This window comes from Panulirus ornatus, chromosome 11, assembly GCF_036320965.1.
Source record: "Panulirus ornatus isolate Po-2019 chromosome 11, ASM3632096v1, whole genome shotgun sequence".
Taxonomy (NCBI): domain Eukaryota; kingdom Metazoa; phylum Arthropoda; class Malacostraca; order Decapoda; family Palinuridae; genus Panulirus; species Panulirus ornatus.
In genome coordinates this window covers 48684769-48705588 of record NC_092234.1, presented here as the reverse complement: position 1 = coordinate 48705588, position 20820 = coordinate 48684769, and the positions used below count along the sequence as shown (strand labels likewise).

Sequence of the window (20820 nt, the reverse complement as noted above, 5' to 3'; positions counted from 1 at the left end):
TCACTGCCATGTTCACTCCCAGTTACCTAAAATGCTTCCTCCAATTATTCTCCATTCAGACTCATACCCTAAATAATGTGCCCCTCACTCAACCCTGCTATACCTAATAACCTTGCTTCTCTTCACATTTATTTTTAACTTTCTCCTTTCTCACAGTCTTCCAAACTCAGTCACCAATTCCTGTAATTTCTCACTCAAATCTGCCACCAGTGCTGTATCATCAGCAAACAACAGACTCTCTACCTAGGCCCTTTCATCCCCTAACAAGCTGTATACTTGCCCCTCCCTCCAAGCCACTCTCATATACCTCCCTCACCACCCCATCCATAAACAAACTGTACAACCACAGTGACATCACACACCCGTCACAGACAACCTTCATTTGGAACCATTTACTCTTCCCTCATCCTATTTATTCACACTCCTTACACCTTCGATAAAAACTTCTCTGCTTCTAACAGCTGTCCTTTCAAACCATATATTCTTAAGACCTTCCTCAAGGCATCCCTATCAACCCTGTCACATGCTTTCCCCAAGTCCATAAATCCAACATACAAATCCATTTGTCTCTCAAAGTATTTCCTACACATATTCCTTAAAGCGAATACCTGGTCCTCACATCCTTTACCACTCAAGAAACCACACTGCTCCTCCCCAGTCTGATGCTTTATACATGCTTTCATCCTCTCGATCAATAACCTTCCACACAACTTGCCAGGTATACTCAACAATCTTATACCTCTGTTGTTTGAACACTTACCTTTACCCCCCGTGCATTCATGCAATGGCACTACACATGCATTTCGCCAATCCTCAGGCACTTCATCATGATCCATACAAACAATGAAAATCCTTACCAACCAATCAACAACAGTATCCTCTTTCTCAATAAATTCAACTGCAACACCATCCACTCAAGCTGCCCTACCATGTCTTAAGTAAGGGTTTCACCACTTTCACTACACCAACCTCTATGACTCTCACTTTGCATACCACCCTGACCCAAACACCCGACATCAGCCACTGTATCATCAAACATTATACAGCCCTTCAAAAGACTCGCTCCAACCCCTTACTTCACCACTATCTATTATCACTTCCCCTTTTGTCCCTTCACCAATGTTCCCATTTGTTCTCTTATTTTTTGCACATTCTTTACCTCCTTCCAAATTGTCATGCTTCTTGTACTCATCTTTTGCCATTTTGCACCCAGCCTTTCCTGGTATTTCTTCAAACATGTCTCTTCCAAGCTCACTTACTCGCACCACCTCCTCGCTGACAATGTTTCCTCTTCCAAAAACCTCTACAATTCTTCACCCTTTCCTCCATAAGATAGTAAACAGACATTCCACCAGTTGCGCCTCTCACCAACTTTCCTAATCACACACATACACTTATGTATGTTCCTCTTTTTAAATCAGGTATTCGCAGTCATCAGTATTTTTTTCAGCACACAACTCCAAAAGCTGTCACTCAATCTCGCGTTTATAGCATCAACTGCTAATATCCAATCCCCACTGACAAGTCTGACACACTCACTCAGCTGCTCACAAAACACTTGCCTTTCATCCTCCATTCCCATGGCCAAGTGCAGAAGCACTAATAATGAGCCATCAATCGCAATCCTCTTTTATCCTTACCCACATCAGACTGGAGCTTTCCTTACATTCACACGCCCCTACAACTCCTTCAGCAGTAATGCTTTCCCTTCCACCCAACATCCCCTCACTTAACCCCTTTCACACTTCCAAACCATTCTTCACCTTTACCGTTAAGCTTTGTTTCACTTGGAGCCAGAACATTCCTTTCCTCAATATCTATTTCTCTTCTCATCTTGGTTACATTCATACTCTCTAGCCTAAGCCTTCTAAGAGGACGAGCACTCCTCTGTTCCATTTTTTAGAAACTGAAATAAAAGGAGGAGGTTCCCCGATCTTGTCCCTCTTTGTTGCCATTTGCAACACGCAGGAATACGCTCGGAGTCACATGGCATTGGAAACAAGTTAATGACAAGTTGACTAAAATCAAGTATTAAGAGATGTTTTACTTTAATATTTTTCTCCAGTTTCCCCCAGTGTCAAGCTCCATCACCTGTTCCACAATCCGAGAGAAATATCCTTGTTCGGGTCCGCAAGTAGAGCAGGTACCTGGTTCCCATCATCGCGAGGGAACTGAGAGATAAGGCTTGTTATCTACTAGCATTCCAAGACGTGGCACTGAGTCAGTCGGCCGACAGCACTCACCTCAGTAACACTCACGTCAGTTGTTCCTGTTCCTGCTGTTCCCTTCATTTACCTTTTGACTTTGCTCACTCTTCTTCTGTATCAAAACGGTTCAAACTCGCCCTGTTTCTTGTCATTTGCAATACCACCTTTACATGCCGATGTTTCACTAGTTTTCCTCTGATTAGGCAAAATTCCTCCACACCAAAGGAAAGGGACAACTGGTAATTGAGTGATGATGGGTGTAGGTCCAATTGGTCAGTCATGACGTTCGTTGGGTCAAGCATATGGAGTAACAACCAGCATTGGACCTCTGCTCTGTCTCAGTCTTCCAGCCTGACGTTTCGCAAGGAGGAAGTCCAAGTGAGATGAGAAGGTGGAGGAAACACACATTTTACAAGTCAAGTCTGTGCTGAAGCAAATAAACACAGCGGAGTACTGCCAAGAAGTATCCATTCCTAGATCCGCTGATTTGAGTTTTTAAAAGTGGCCCGGGTTACTGAATGATCCTTGCCACTGGGGAGTAAAGGTAAGTTATAATATTAGTTACGAGCCAGGGTCCCAGAGGCGTATGTAAGACTTCAAATTTACTCGGTGCAATTTTCTTGAGAACCCCGTCAGTTATTGGTATCCGTATGCTCAATGGCAGATTTCTAAATAACGATATGCAATATGAACTGATGAAGAAAACAAGACAAATAGATTTACCAAAACGATAAATCTTAAAAATATACATAAGCCAAAAACGCCTGCGCTTGGGGTTGTAGGACTATCGGGAAACGTGTGGCAACATTATAACTTTTGCCGTTAGTTACATAGTGACAATAAAAAGCAGTTTTCATGTACAATTATGGTGAACACTGTGCCTGTGGGAAATAAATGTTAAATATTTTTCTCTTATTGGGTCACTGAAGCCTAACCTGATTATTGTTCTGAACTCAACTGCGTGGGTTAGATATTTTGTACATTCTCTTTTTAACTTCAAAATATCACAACACATCAATAAAACCAATGTTTCTAGTCCCACTCAGCCATCTACGAATTTCCAGTTCGTGTTATAATTTCGGTAATCTATGGTTTAGGGGTTATTAAAAGTTATCATGACTGCCTCGGTGATTAAATCCCTATGACTCATATGGTGCTGATAGGGATGACACAGATGATAATCCCACGATATGGGCGGTCAGCAGCCCCCTTTGAAGACTAACACGAGTGATAAAGGTGGTCACCGAAGCAGATGGTTTGCGATATGATCGCCTAAACTTATTAGATAAGGGTTTATCTAAGCGACATTTGTTCACCATCTCATCATTACGTCATGTCCATAGCCCCACGGCTGTAAAATTGCGTTGTGTAAGTGTTTTGACGTCATACCTACTGAAATCAGACATCAGACCTTACCTAATTGCGTTCAGCATAATCGCAGAATTGGCACAGGTTCCCTAATTTATTTCGGCGACCTAAGCAAGTCAGGTCATCTCTTGCGGATGAACTAAGTCAGATCGGCAGCTATATTATGTATACCCACACCTCGGCAAGTCTTATCTTAAATTGTGGCAGTTATGGACAGTAACGGTTGTATGGTTACATTAATTTCAGCCTTTTTTTTCTTTTTGATAGGTGGATTTACATTATAGTACAAAACCAAGTCGAAATAATTCAATATTGCGCATACAACTTGTTACACTAACCAGTCAATAACTAAAAACATGAATTAGCCGTTTCTTACATCTATAACAACAAAATGGTAGTTAAGTGGATTTTCCAAGTGTTTTCCAAATTGCATACTTATCGATTATTCTGTTGATTTTATCCGTCTTCATCAAGTCCCCTTTAACGTGTAGGATATACGTATTTAGTTCAACATCTAGTTTACAGCAGTGTCACCGAACTCCGCCTCCAAATGGTTCACACCGTGAATTGAGAAGTCACTCTTGAAGACACTTGAAAGGACTTAAGTCTCATCAAGGACTCTTGTCACCCGCCGGAAAATTCCATCATCAGCTGTATAACTAAAAGGTCCAGGGTACAGTTTTGGCATAACTTTTTTTTTTTTTTTAGAGAAATTTGATATTTTGACGAATACGCTGACGTCTCCATATATAACAGGGTCCAATACAGCGTGTTTGCACCCCCCCCCCCCCCCATTTTAGGATACGCGCCTCAACTTAGAATCAATATAGTTGTTGAATATTATCCTGGGAAGGCATTGTAATTACACAGCTTTCATTACTGATATAACTATGTATAACAATGAAGTGCAAATTAACGAAAGCGGATTTTTAGTTTCTTTAAAAACGCTGCTCCGCCTCTCGCTTGACCACTGGCATTTCATCTCCAGCTGTTTTATATATGACATACTTTCCCCCCCTCCCCTTGCCAGCGCGGTGAGGCAGATGGCAACTCTCTGCACGATGGTGGGTCGTCTCGGGGACGGGCTGGTGCTGGCGGCGTCCATGGAGGAGGAATCGGGGGCGGCCAGAATGATCGAGCCGCAGGCGCGCGCCAAGCAGCTGCTGAAGAAGCTGCATTTCAACAGTCCTCCTCGCGCCTCGCTGGACGCACCGCCCCACGTCATCCAGTACGTCATATTGATAGTAATGTTCTTGTCTCATGGCTTGTTCTTCTAAGGAAATGGATTTTTTTTTTTTTTTCTCCGCGAGGACGAACGACGAGATTGGGATATTCTTCCTTAAGAACCTAACTTAAATATTAAAAAAGAAAAAAAAAAATAAAACATGGCGCGTCTTACGACGCAATGACCAATATGGACCGTCAAAACCATCCTGTTCCACCGTGCTAGGCTTCTCAACATTTAACAAGGTTATGTGGTTATCCCTTTCGGCAAATCTTATATCATATGATTATTCTTTTACATTTCCAGTTCACAAAGATTCTCTTGACAAGTACCTAATCTCAGACCCGAGCAAATAATGAGGGCAGATTATAATTTCATCTTTACCCCGAGTTCACTGTTTTTCATCCAATCTTAATGTCAATAATCCACTACTTTTCTTGTTTGTACGTTTCATTTGGTCTGTGGTTCCTCCCAACAGTTACATGGTAGAAAAAGACATCATCTACATTGTTGTCTCGGATAAATCTACCAGCCAGGAGCGAGCCTTCACCTACCTACAGCAAGTTGCACAGGAGTTTTGGAGCCAGTATGGCGACCGCGTCCAGGAAGCCAACCGACCGTACTCCTTCATTGAATTCGGTGAGGCGGTGCAGAGGAAGGTGATACTATTAATGGTTATGTCCCTTATCTCTCGTTAAGACCGTGTTACGTCAGTGCTTGAGATAGATAGAAGACAGTGTCTTGTAGATCTATCGTGAAAATAGCAAGGGCACTGCAGTTTTTCCTGTATAAATTCGTATTATAAGAATTTTCAGAGACTGTAGATTACCCAACCCACTCCCCATAGTTTCCTCTGGAGCTTAACAACCAATCAACTATTACGATGACTTAACTAACGATCATTTTTCAACACACCCCCTTTAACTCGACCGCTGACGTCCAAAAATCATAACCTGTCATGACGAGGTCAAAGATAATTAAGTAATTAAGAAAATACTAGCCATCTCCCTTATGAACCGTCCACAAGAGATGGGTAATGACGGAAAAAAAAAAGAATTTGGTCCGCTGCACATCAGTCATGTGCCGCGCTTTTTACATGTCCCCCACAGACACGACCCTGCAGAAGCTGCGTCGGTCAGCTGGGGCGCGCAGGAGGGTGTCCGGGATTGCGACCATCAAGACCGAGCTGAGGGACGTGCAATCAATCCTCAGGGACAATATTGACAACGTCCTTGAACGAGGGGCTTCTCTCGAAGGTGAGCTTCTTCCGTCTGTCATCATGCATATTCTAATCTTAAAACGTACAGAAGCGATGTTTGCTGTCATAGTAAAATGTCTGTACAGACCATGGAGCGAATTCAATGATTTCATATATCAAATACAAAATGACTTTTCTCCATTTTATTTCTTATTTCAAATACCTTATTGACTTTCCTCCCATTGGTCCGAACACAAGACCGAATTTGTCGAGTGCTGTTTCTAGCGGTCCATCAAAGTATTATCATACATTTTTTCTCCATTATAGGCAGGTCATTCTCTTTGAATCGGCTGTATGTCTTCTAATATTTTTACTATACTAGTATGCAAAGGACGCCAATGGTCTGTTGCAGTTTGAATCCCTTCTCAGCAGACCGTATATATACCAACCAAATATCAAAAAACCTTATGAATCGAATGGGAAGGAGTGTTACAGAACTGAATGACTGTATTCTTAATATAGACTTTTTTTTCTTTCTATCCTTTTTGTGGCCAGACCTGGAGATGAAAGGCTCAAACCTCGTCGTTCAGTCACAGAAGTACAGGAAAGACGCCCAACACCTGAACCTCCGGTCGCTCTACGCCAAGGCTGTGGCTGGATCCATCGTCGCCCTGTTACTCATCCTATACTTCTTTGTCCTCTGAACTGTTTCGCTTTCCCTTTTCTGTTTATAATACATAGTCTCTCTCTACATGAACTTCTGATCAAACTGTAAAGAAGGACAATAAAATTCTCATCAATTTGTAGCTTGCAATGATGTTGTGACCCATGAAAGGATATCACGGCTGGAGTAAATTTTGGTTCCAGTCTGGAACATGCTACTGAAATATTACGCCTCAAAAACATCGTCCACCCTTCCCCTCCTCTCAACCACGCATTTTTTTTCTTTTTTTGTCAGGTTCTGATCACAAGACATGCTTTGGTTATATTAGGGTTCAAACCTCACATAGATCTACCCTGGATAAGCCACGGCGACGGGAGTCCCAACATTTTTCCCCTAGCGAAAATGTAACCCAGAGTTACGTTCACATCCTTCCTCATAACCATGATGTCTACGAAAAAAAAAAAAATAAATTTTCCACTTCCTCAAACGTATTGCTATTCTCATTTCATTACTTGCTCAATTCTTGTTTCACTCATTAGCTACATTTTCACAATTATATCTCTACGTCATCTATAATTTAAAACTTAAATTCACTTAACTCTTTTTTAGTGACTGACAAACGTTGTTGGCCGAGATCAAATACTATGATTAGTAACAATTTCTAATGTATTTTCTGAATACAGAATAATCTGAAAACTGTAAAGGTTTAAACAAACTATCGGCAGCAATTATATTGGAAGATGGTTTAAATGAAAGAATGCATGATCAATAACATGTCTCGCTCACGGCTTTCATTTCGTTACTTGCAACTTACGGTTCCTTGGTATGTCAAGAAAGAAAATAAAATCGAACCAATGAGAGGTGTTGGGGAGGCAGTGAAGGACCCAACAGGGGCCTTATGGAATGCTACTGCAATTCGTATATTTCTACAGTTTATATTTCCTCATGTAAGTAAGCTGCTTGATTTTTTCCCTAGAGATTGGCAACAACAGTTCCCTCTCCTCACCTCAGCTTTTTTTGCATTAGACTAAAAAAAAAAAATCATCTTGACCTTTTTAACCAACTCACTTTTTTAAACCACTTTCCACGTTGATCAATTAATTAATGTCTTACTCGGGCAACTTATGGAAATACCGCCCACTTCAGAGATTATAAATAAATAAACCGGAAGTGAAAACAACATCCCAAAACACACTCAATGGCACCCGTAGAGAGAGCAAGCTCCAAACAGGTTTCCATAAATGAAGTTGATGACAGGAAACTCCATGCAACCTTCCTATCAACCCAACCTGCATGACTTCCCAACCAAAAACTATCATATATTCCTTTCCCAAAGCTGTCTAGTTAAGTGTTTACGTCGCTATAGGTAACCAAAACACACACACACACACACACACATATAATTCATAAGGTATAGTAATCATCATAACTTTTAAAATCAGCCAAAACTTGGAATATGCTTACAACAAAACAAGCAACAAGCCCGTACAACTTCAGGTCAGCCAATCACAATTCTGGGGCGCTTGACAATAAAAGAAAAATATTTTTTCTTTCAGTATTTTGTTTGAAGTGTCAACCAAACTCCCTTACAGTGCCATTAGGTAACATATATATATATATATATATATATATATATATATATATATATATATATATATATATATATATATATATTCAACAATGAATATCAGAAATAACTGAAACCCGCTGTACGTTATAGAAAAAAAATTAAGATACTACCTGAATCAAAATTAATTTACAGCGATACAGAATAATACAGATACAGAACAATGTATTTTGGCTACTACACAACAACATGCTTGGTTATAAGTTATGGGTATATCCAACCCTGACCAGGGCACACATGGTTATACTATGCAACGTAAAATTTCTATGACTATTGAACAAGAAATTTCAGGTAATTACCTGCCTCGTATAACCCTCATCCGGTACTTTTGGATTCCACTAATGGCCGCCTGCCTGCCTGCCTGCCCAAAAGACAGAAAAAAATGGGATAACAACCTACACCAAGTATATATGTTCTTTATAGATACATTGACAAGGTTATATGATGAAAATCAAGTAGATGAAACTTGATATAGTTTTTAACATTACCTGCACCATTCAGGTTTGTGGTGTCACGAGGTAAAACACACTTTTAAAGGTTAGGTTCACACTGAAGCTCCCACCTCACCTTTTCAGTCCGGCAAGTCGACTCCTAATGGTGTGTCTAGGGGATACAGACCATTGATTTATAAACGTATTCGTCCCTCCATTTTCACTTTATATATATATATATATATATATATATATATATATATATATATATATATATATATATATATATATATATATATATTTGTTTCTTTGGTTATTTGTGTTTTAGGCACTTCAACTGCCATGGTCGTAATGGCCGGAATCGTTAATTTCTAGCCACCGATCAAAAGCCTCTAAATACCTTCTTTTGTTGATAAAGATAATTCTAAGACCATGCACACTCTTACTATATATATATATATATATATATATATATATATATATATATATATATATATATATAATAGAACATACAAACCTCCAACAGCCAGGATCGAAACCGGGACCCCTGTGCAGCAGGCGGGAGCGATACCGCTAGGCTAAGATCACCCCTAATAGAGTAATGACTAATCGAATACTTTCTTTCAAACTATTCGCCATTTCTCGTGTTAGCGAGGTAGCGTTAAGGACAGGGGACTGGGCCTTTGAGGGAATATCCTCACCTGGCCCCCTTCCCTGTTCCTTCGTCTCACGTTGGTGAGCAACGGGGTCTACACCTCCGCGTTGTACAGATAGGTTCGGTAAAATGCTATCTGCTTGCTGTCTGTGTGAGCCTGATAGGAAAAGACCGGTGTAGACCCCGTTGCTCACCAACGTGAGACGAAGGGTATTCGAGTAAATAATATTCGAATAGTTATTTATATATAAGGGGCGATCATAGCCTAGCAGTAACACTCCCGCCTGTTGCACATGGGTCCCAGGTTCGTTCCTTGCTGTTAGAGGTTTGTATGTTCTATATATATATATATATATATATATATATATATATATATATATATATATATATATATATATATATATATCATACTTAACCGCCGTCTCCCGCGTTAGCGATGTAGCGCAAGGAAACAGACGAGGAATGGCCTAACCCACCCACAGACACACATAAACGCCCACACACGCACATATACATATATACACATGTACATATCCATACTTGCTGCCTTCATCCATTTCTGTGTATATATATGTATGGATACATTGAAATGTATAGGTATGTATATGCACGTGTGTGGGCGTTTATGTTTATACATGTGTATGAGGGTGGGTTGGGCCATTCTTTCGTCTGTTTCCTTGCGCTACCTCGCTAACGCGGGAGACAGCGACTAAGTATACTAAAAAAAACAATAGGGAATAAGAGTGAGTGCTCAAATTACAGAGGTATAAGTTTGTTGAGTATTCCTGGTAAATTATATGGGAGGGTATTGATTGAGAGGGTGAAGGCATGTACAGAGCATCAGATTGGGGAAGAGCAGTGTGGTTTCAGAAGTGGTAGAGGATGTGTGGATCAGGTGTTTGCTTTGAAGAATGTATGTGAGAAATACTTAGAAAAGCAAATGGATTTGTATGTAGCATTTATGGATCTGGAGAAGGCATATGATAGAGTTGATAGAGATGCTCTGTGGAAGGTATTAAGAATATATGGTGTGGGAGGCAAGTTGTTAGAAGCAGTGAAAAGTTTTTATCGAGGATGTAAGGCATGTGTACGTGTAGGAAGAGAGGAAAGTGATTGGTTCTCAGTGAATGTAGGTTTGCGGCAGGGGTGTGTGATGTCTCCATGGTTGTTTAATTTGTTTATGGATGGGGTTGTTAGGGAGGTGAATGCAAGAGTTTTGGAAAGAGGGGCAAGTATGAAGTCTGTTGGGATGAGAGACCTTGGGAAGTGAGTCAGTTGTTGTTCGCTGATGATACAGCGCTGGTGGCTGATTCATGTGAGAAACTGCAGAAGCTGGTGACTGAGTTTGGTAAAGTGTGTGAAAGAAGAAAGTTAAGAGTAAATGTGAATAAGAGCAAGGTTATTAGGTACAGTAGGGTTGAGGGTCAAGTCAATTGGGAGGTGAGTTTGAATGGAGAAAAACTGGAGGAAGTGAAGTGTTTTAGATATCTGGGAGTGGATCTGGCAGCGGATGGAACCATGGAAGCGGAAGTGGATCATAGGGTGGGGGAGGGGGCGAAAATTCTGGGAGCCTTGAAGAATGTGTGGAAGTCGAGAACATTATCTCGGAAAGCAAAAATGGGTATGTTTGAAGGAATAGAGGTTCCAACAATGTTGTATGGTTGCGAGGCGTGGGCTATGGATAGAGTTGTGCGCAGGAGGATGGATGTGCTGGAAATGAGATGTTTGAGGACAATGTGTGGTGTGAGGTGGTTTGATCGAGTAAGTAACTTAAGGGTAAGAGAGATATGTGGAAATAAAAAGAGCGTGGTTGAGAGAGCAGAAGAGGGTGTTTTGAAATGGTTTGGGCACATGGAGAGAATGAGTGAGGAAAGATTGACCAAGAGGATATATGTGTCGGAGGTGGAGGGAACGAGGAGAAGAGGGAGACCAAATTGGAGGTGGAAAGATGGAGTGAAAAAGATTTTGTGTGATCGGGGCCTGAACATGCAGGAGGGTGAAAGGAGGGCAAGGAATAGAGTGAATTGGAGCGATGTGGTATACCGGGGTTGACATGCTGTCAGTGGATTGAATCAAGGCATGTGAAGCGTCTGGGGTAAACCATGGAAAGCTGTGTAGGTATATATATTTGCGTGTGTGGACGTATGTATATACATGTGTATGGGGGTTGGTTGGGCCATTTCTTTTGTCTGTTTCCTTGCGCTACCTCGCAAATGCGGGAGACAGCGACAAAGCAAAAAAAAAATATATATATATATATATATATACATATATTTTTTTTTTAAACTATTCGCCATTTCCCGCATTAGCGAGGTAGCGCTAAGAACAGAGGACTGGGCCTTTTTTGGAATATCCTCACCTGGCCCCCCTCTGTTCCTTCTTTTGGAAAATTTAAAAAACAAAACGAGAGGGGAGGAATTCCAGCCCCCCGCTCCCTCCCCTTTTAGTCGCTTTCTACGACACGCAGGGAATACGTGGGAAGTATTCTTAAACCCCTATCCCCAGGGATAAAATATATATATATATATATATATATATATATATATATATATACCTCGCAAACGTGGGAGACAGCGACAAAGTATAATAAAAAAAATAATATAATATATATATATATATATATATGTGTGTGTGTGTGTGTGTGTGTGTGTGTGTGTGTGTGGTTCATTGCACATGACAGTTAGACAATGTATGTGAGCAAATGTGGTCTTTGTTTTTGGCTGCTGGCACTACCTCACTAATGCAGAAAATGGTTATCAATAATGAAACAAAATATATATATTTTTTCATACATGTTTGTCATTTCCTGCATTAGTGCCTGGAACAAATAAAGAAAGGTTATTTTTCCCTCACATTCTATTTCTATATCTACATAGCAAACATGTAAGAAAGGAAGAGAATGTGTATGTAGGTGTTACTGAACTGCCATCATGAGGATACACCAAAACTGGAAAAGATGTCTATCCTGAGGACAACAAGGAGTTAATCTAATCGAGGAAACTCTCACTCCATAAGAATATAACAGGCCGTTGAAACTGTAGGAGTATCATGAAAATGGATCCTGGAGTTATATGATTAACCCTTAACCCTTTAATGCCTGAATAATGTTTTCACCCAGAGAAAAATATTGGTGACTATTTTCTTGTCCTCTGCTGATACATAAAATATAAACTGACATGGTTATACTAAATCAAATATATTAAATTTTTTCAAAGATGACTAAAGAGTTATCATAATCCTTCAGCACGTGTCAGGATATGAGAAGCTGGAAAAGCCTTTGTTTTGGTGAATATTTCACATATCTAAGGTATTTGTTAAGAATACAATAATTCAAGTGTAAAAGTTTTTATTCAAGTACACTATCAATACTTCTGTCCTAATAAAAATGTATGCAAAGTAAAAAAAATTCATAACAAACTGAAATGCATCACATTTCATTATCTCTGACTCTGTAAAACTTATTTGCTAAAAAGGGTGTAACTGCATCAAGGCAATGAGAACGTGATGTATACCTTTTACGAAACTCAAAGACTGACCATCTATTTAGTATATAAATCTACAAAACAGTTCTATGTTGTGATAATACATATGTGAGCCTTACACTTGTTATAATAAAAACATGGGCATTCTTCATCATCACAGGATAATAGAGATATCCATTAGTAGGAGGCTACTCCAAGAATTTCTTTAACAGCACGCGCATCTGACTTCTCAGTAAGTCACACCAATATCTGAATTATTATCATTAACTTTGTCATTGCCAGCCTCAACAGTATATTGCCGCATGTGCCACATTCCATAAAATTGGAATTTATCTATGTGTGTTGAAATTTTTTTTTATAACCAACAGTCATCAAATTTGTAGCATGAAAAATCAATGAAAAAAAACATATCTGCTGTTACTATCACACCAGGTGTCACAGTGTTATTCAGTGGGACAGGCACTCCCTCACATATTCATCCCTGTAAGTACAAACAGAAAAAACTAACATTCCTAGATAATCTTTGTCTTGGTATGTTGGTACCAATACGTCTGGTGAGCTCTTTCTTCACCTAGTACTAAGAGGAAAGGACATGGTACTCTGGTTGTTTCCTATCACTGTTTGTCAAACTTTACACTGATTTCTCATAGACACAGTATCAATAAAGAATAAAATTAATAATATCTATACAAAGCTACACTTCTATACAGTTTATGTCCTTTCCACTTTATATCCTGTTCACTATAAATTTCATACAATTGTTCACTACACTTTTATGTATATTTTTCATTACTGTTACGTCAATCTCAGTACTTTCCCAGGGAGTGAATTTATCTGGATCACTCACCATTTCACAAACCAACTTTACACTCCCTACACTATGTGCGAGCTAATTTTCTTTTTCATTTTCTTATAGTGTAAATGCAAATGTGGGACTGCCTCCAGAAAGAGTCATGACATACCCTTCTTAGCTACCACTTGGTCTGAGTATGGCTCCCTAAGTAACTCCACAATAATCACTGTCTAAGATACTTATTTCTTCACCATATTTCTCATGTTAATCTTCATCACTTTCCTTACCAGCTGCTACACATCATAAGTGTCCCTCCTCATCACGTAGTTCGTCTAACAGTCAACTTAATTTCTGCAGGGTCAGTCTATACACAAGACTTAGGTTGACAGCCATACTCTTATATGGGTGGTTGTATGAGTTCCGATGACAGCAAAATTTTTTCTCATGCCTTCCAGGCAGATTTAAATCATCTTTTGATGATGGGAGTAGATTAACCCTTTTCACTGACAGCAATATGAGTTCAGCTGTAATGACACACACTTCTCAGATCATCTCACAACAGCCACAACCTCTCACACAGAATATGGGCCATTTTTTTTTTTTTCAACATGACTTATCTTTTTCCCAACACATTTACAGAATGATTTTGTCTGTATGTGTTTAAGCTAATTTCCTACTTCCATGGAAGAATGAATCCATGGAATTGTAGGTGTGCCTACCACCGTTTGAAAGTTGAATTTAAGTTTAAATGATGATTTCTTACGGTATGCATTTCCAGCATTACAGTAAACCCTTGATTTAATGGACTAATCGGGGAGGAGGGGGTGTCCGTTAATGCTAAAAGTCTGTTAAATTGAAAGTAACCTATGGGTCATTTTCTAATACAATATACAATGGACAGTAATACAATATGCTGTTCACACACTTTCTTTTAACTCCTCTATCTCTTGATGTCTTTTTGAATTGTAAGGACTGCAAAATCATTTAATAAAGTCACAATTCTCAGAGTACATCCTGACCACATGATAGCTTGAGGCAGACTGAGTAAAACAAGGTGAGTATACCCCCATGCTACCAAAAACAAGTGTAATATGAAATGTGCATGGTGAGAAGTTTAAAGATTTTAGATCTTTTTTTATATTTTTCAAATTATCATTAATTGATGTATTATCATTTGCCCAGTCCATTAAATCAAGGGTTTACTGTCATATGAAATTGTGTTAGGTTCATATACTGAACAGTTCATTCATTCACAAAAAAGTATTCTCCTACTTACACCAAAAGTAAAACAGAGAATACTGTTTGTCTGCCACTATTGTGAATCTGTCACTGCTGTCAGTCAGTCTGGTTTAATACATCTGAAATAATTTATTATGATAAAAAGGCATATACCACATTCTCCAACTTCACACTAAAAAGTAAAATCACCATGAGTGTAAAACTCCCTCCTGCACAGTACAGATAACAAATAATTATAAAATACTGTCAGTATGTTACTAATGTTCATGTTTATCCTTACACATTTGAAATATATAGAACTCATGTTTACCCTCTTACGGTTCATTGTATCTCAGTGTCATTGATGAAGTTGAAGAAATGAGGAATCTCCCTAAACTAAATGATAGCAGTTGTGGATGGTGGTGCTGCGATGTGCTTACTTTCTCCTGCACTAATGCTTATCATCAATACAGGTGTTGCACAGAGGCCTTTTCCTTCTGCCTCTCATGATACATATACAGCAGCATTACCTCTTCTTAAAGATAAACTACATAAGAAAATAGCAGTAGGACTGGTTTATAGGTCTCCGCATAGAAAGCAGAGGTAGACAAAAGATTGTAAGATCACTGAATGAAAATTTGGAAAGAATAAGATTCTAACATAGAGGGAGATTTTAACATACCGGTATATGAATGGAGAGAATCTCTTTCCAGTAGCTCCACGCATAGACTCACCTGAATCTGCTTGATAGTGCTCTAATCTAATTTAGTCATGAAACCTATTCTTGACAAAAAATTTTTGGCTTTAGTTCTTTCTATAAATGAGGATCTCGCTAATAATGATGACGGAGAAATGTTTGGTGATCACCAACAAATTACTTTTGAGGTTGCTTTCAACACTGCATGTAATATTGGTGAAAATTACCAGAACAAGATCAGGTTCTCAATGCAGTACTTTAGTGGAACCATATCAATTCTTTATACCTCTTCATTCATTATATATATCGTATAAAAGTACTCATATTGATTTGGCCTTCTTTCTATCCCTGCTGCAGGTTATTACACCTGCAATCTTTGATCAGCCATTCACTAGTGCCAGCACAACTTACAGTGACCTTGGTTTATGATGTAGCCATCAAACTGTCTGCAAAAGACATCAAAGCATGAATGTTCATAGGCAGAGACCTTCATTGAACCCCGAGCTCATCAACACAAATATGGAGTAGCGAATGGCATACATGCTGGAGTATTCTAACAAATTGGTTTGCTTCTGGGTGTAGGTTGTTTTCTGTGATAAAAAATTGTTATCTACTAGAGTCCATACAGCAGTAGGTTAATTTTTGTGACAACCAAGCACTAGGTATCTGTCGAGCCCATCTTCTCTCTCTCTTACTAAAATATATTGCAACTACAATGAAAAATGACATAACATGTCCCTATTAAAGATGATAGATCTACACTACCTTCATAGTGTAATATATCATGTTGCCTGCATTGTATCATGTCTATCAATGTCATAGTATGAATTATTGAGATAGTTTTGATTCCTGAATTATCAAAATCTTACTGGATTATGTATACTCCTCTCTGTAAAACAAATATTTTCTTTGTTTTTAACATATACTAATCTGATATTTCTACCACATTCATCTATAGTCATCAGGTTTTAGTATATGTAGTTTGCTATTTCATATGTTATTCGACATTTGTTCGTAGACAGAATACTGTTGCCAAACTTTTTTTTTTTTTTTTTTGACACTGTCTCCCGCGTTTGTGAGGTAGCGTAAGGAAACAGACGAAAGAAATGGCCCAACCCACCCCCATACACATGTATATACATACGTCCACACACGCAAACATACATACCTACACAGCTTTCCATGGTTTACCCCAGACGCTTCACATGCCCTGATTCAATCCACTGACAGCACGTCAACCCCGGTATACCACATCGATCCAATTCACTCTATTCCTTGCCCTCCTTTCACCCTCCTGCATGTTCAGGCCCCGATCACACAAAATCTTTTTCACTCCATCTTTCCACCTCCAATTTGGTCTCCCACTTCTCGTTCCCTCCACCTCCAACACATATATCCTCTTGGTCAATCTTTCCTCACTCATTCTCTCGTATCTAAAAACACTCTCGTATCTAAAACACTCCACTTCCTCTAATTTTTCTCCATTCAAACTCACACCCTGACTAATCTGTCCCTTAATCATGCTAAACCTAATGACCTTGTTTTCAAAGTTACTCTTAACAATTTCCTTTCACGCACTCTCCCAAACCTCTGCAGTTTCTCACTTGAATACACCACCAGTGCTGTATCATCAACAAATAATGATTGAGTCACTTCCCAGGCCCTCTCATCCTCTACAGACTGTCTACTTGCTCTTCTCTCCAAGACTCGCACATTCACATCCTTCACCACTCCATCCATAAACATATTAAACAACTATGGAGACATGAAGCCTTCTTGCTGAAGACCAACTTCAAAACAGAACCATTCATTCTCCTCTCTTCCCTGGAGTAGGGCAGAAAGAGATCTACCTCAGTACTCCCTGCATGTCATAGAAGGTGACTAAAGGTGAAAGAAGCAGGGCACTGAAAACTTCCCCTTCCAGTATTTCAATTTCTACAAAATGGAACTTAGCAAACCTATTCCACTATAATTCTGACGTACATCCTTACCACCTTTTCCTTTGAATAAAGGAACAATAATAGCTTTCACCTAATCCTGAGGCACAACCTTCTGCTTCCACTCCATCACACTTTCTCCTCCCTACCATCCACTCCAGGTGCCCTTCCTACCTTCCTCATTATTGCCCTTTTTACCCCTTCTTACTAAAGGACCCTGCAGTTGTATCCTTTTCCTTCCATCCTCCATATCCATACATATAACAAATAATGCCTCACTTTCACACGTATTCATCAGTTCTTCAATAATCTCTCCATCTTACTTTCACTTCCTCCTTTTGACTCAGCTACTCACCTTTCTTACTTCTCACATTTGCATTTCCACTCTCACATCAACTTTCTTCCAAAATCTTCAGCTACTTTTTGCTTTTCTCTACCAGCTTCATAACATACCACATACAAACCTTATATTCTTTCCTCCTCTTTTGCTGAACATCCACTGAAACACTCCTTTTCAGCAATCTACCTTACATGTTTTTCTTCTATTTCACAGTATTTCTAATTTCATCCATCCAACATGCAATTCCATTTTTATTTTACACATCACACTAAAATGGCAATTCCTAATCACCAATGTGAGTGGTGCATATTCAGCTTGGTGGAGGACAATTAATAATGCATGTTATGTCTTACCCAGCCTCCAACCATTACTTACAAAGAGAAAATCAATCATTTTGTATACTATATAAATCATCAATAATAATCAAATGAACAATGAATAATAAATGGATTTCTTGTGAATTTTCAAAGGCAATGATGACACATATGTTATCAATTTGCTTACACAATGCTGTTTCATGAAGAAATATTCATCACTGTTAAAAGTTGGAGAGTACTGAGAATAAGAACTTAAGTGAATCATAGGGTGGGGGAGGGGGCGAAAGTTCTGGGAGCATTGAAAATGAAATGTGTGGAAGTCGAGAACATTATCTTGGAAAGCAAAAATGGGTGTGTTTGAAGGAGTAGAGGTTCCAACGATGTTATATGGTTGTAAGGCATGGGCTATAAATAGAGTTGTGTGGCGGAGGGTGGATGTGCTGGAAATGAGATGTTTGAGGACAATATGTGGTGTGAGGTGGTTTGATCGAGTAAGTAATGAAAGGGTAAGAGAGATGTGTGGTAATAAAAAGAGTGTGGTTGAGAGAGCAGAAAAGGGTGTTTTGAAATGGTTTGGTCATATGGAGAGAATGAGTGAGGAAAGATTGACCAAGAGGATATATGTGTCAGAGGTGGAGGGAACGAGGAGAAGTGGGAGACCAAATTGGAGGTGGAAAGATGGAGTGAAAAAGATTTTGAGTGATTGGGGCCTGAGCATGCAGGAGGGTGAAAGGCGTGCAAGGAATAGAGTGAATTGGAACGATGTGGTATACCAGGGTCGACGTGCTGTCAATGGATTGAACCAGGGAATGTGAAGCGTTTGGGGTAAACCATGGAAAGTTTTGTGGGGCCTGGGTGTGGAAAGGGAGCTGTGGTTTCGGTGCATTATACATGACAGCTAGAGACTGAGTGTGAACGAATGGGGCCTTTGTTGTCTTTTCCTAGCACTACCTTGCACACATGTGGGTAGAGGGGGTTGTCATTTCATGTGTGGTGGGGTGGTGACAAGAATGAATAAGGGTAGGCAGTATGAATTATGTACATGTGTATATATGTATATGTCTGTGTATATATATATGTATACGTTGAGATGTATAGGTATGTATATGTGCGTGTGTGTATATACATGTGTATGTGAGTGGGTTGGGCCATTCTTTTGTCTGTCTCCTTGCCCTACCTCACTAATGCAGGAGACAGCGACAAAGTATAATAAAATAAATATATAAATGATCAGTTCCCATTTGACAATGTGCTAAGTGTGTCCTAGCCTTGAAACAGCACTACAATACCATTGGGAAGATGCTGTGCAGCCTTGGGGTAGGCCTGGCTTACAAACACACACTCCCCTCAAAGAAAACGTAAAACATTTCCTTACAGTTTGAACCATGATACAAAAGCATTGACAAGAAATAGATTTTTGGTGAATTTCTGAAGGCAATAACAAAGACTTCATCATTGGTTTATGTATGCAGGTTTTTGGTTGACAAGAACTGTCACCAATTTATCTAAGTGTTAATAAAAGAACACTTCCCACATATTCCTTGTGTGTCATAATAGACGACTAAAAAGGGAGGGAGTGGGGGGGCTGGCTGAAAATCCTCCCCTCCAGTTTTGACTTTTCCAAAAGAAGGAACAGAGAAGGGGGCCGAGTGAGGATTTTCCCTCATAGGCTCAGTCCTCTGTTCTTAACATTACCTCGCTAACAAGGGAAATGGTGAATATATATGAAAGAAAAAAAGATGAAAAAATCATATATACACCAACTCCTTGCTAATTCATCCACCCTCAGGGCTCTAGGACTAAGTAAACAACCAAAAAATCACAAAAATCTAACATGACAAACTTCTTTCCCTTTCATGAATTTTCCATTATGCTCCTCACTATCACATGAAAAATTCATGAGGTATAAAATATCCAATAACTGACCTCAAGTCTTGATCATTCTGAAATAACCAGACAGTAATGCTTTATTCTTTTCACCAATGCTTTATTTGGATGTTCTATGGTGTTTGGTTATGGGATGCCCTGCTAAGAAAAAAGAAAATTATTCAAACAAACAGTGTTTTAATAACAAAGTACTAGCTTACATTATCCTTACATATAACAATATAAAAAAAATAACATACTGTACAATTTATAACTATGACATCATGATATGACAATTCTATCTAAAATTTTCTAATGAACTACACCTACGACTTCTCACTTTATTTCACTCAACACTTTTAGGTCCTGATAAAGCATTGCTATATCCCTGCAACCTTGCACAAATGAGCTTCCCACTAGAGTCACATTCAGAATCCACTACCAAATCAGCCCATATCACATTTTGTGGAAAGCCATCAAAAATGTCATCTAAATTAACATAAGTATGTGGAAGTAGGTTTTAGGCTTGGTTGTTCCATATATAGGAGTAGCTCTCCTTAGTAACTTCTGCATCCTCTCTCTTATAGGCCCTGGCTCTAGCCTACTCATGGCGGATTAGTTAGGGAAGTAACTGATGAAAGGAGCACACTGGTAAGTATCAATACTCAACTCGTCACTAGCCCTAAACACCTCGTCACAAGTATGGACTTCTTTGAAACATTCAGTGGTCATTCACACTTTGTTTCATCTTTGAACTCCTGACTTTATTTCAAATTATTTTCTCATTAAGACATT

General features: G+C 39.2%; 1 protein-coding gene across 2 annotated transcripts; it reads left to right on the top strand.

The window, feature by feature from the left end:
- The first annotated feature begins 2214 nt into the window (after positions 1-2214).
- Positions 2215-6804, top strand: LOC139751491 (vesicle-trafficking protein SEC22b-B-like). 2 transcript variants are annotated; one of them, XM_071666948.1, is made up of 5 exons: positions 2215-2751; positions 4619-4803; positions 5279-5439; positions 5910-6056; positions 6554-6804. In XM_071666948.1, the coding sequence occupies exons 2-5, from the start codon at positions 4619-4621 to the stop codon at positions 6700-6702; spliced, it is 642 nt and encodes a 213-aa protein (XP_071523049.1). In that variant the 5' UTR covers positions 2215-2751; the 3' UTR covers positions 6703-6804. The 2 variants fall into 2 exon arrangements, with proteins under 2 accessions (XP_071523049.1, XP_071523050.1); XM_071666949.1 differs by having other exon boundaries at positions 4606-4803.
- Positions 6805-20820: the final 14016 nt, after the last annotated feature.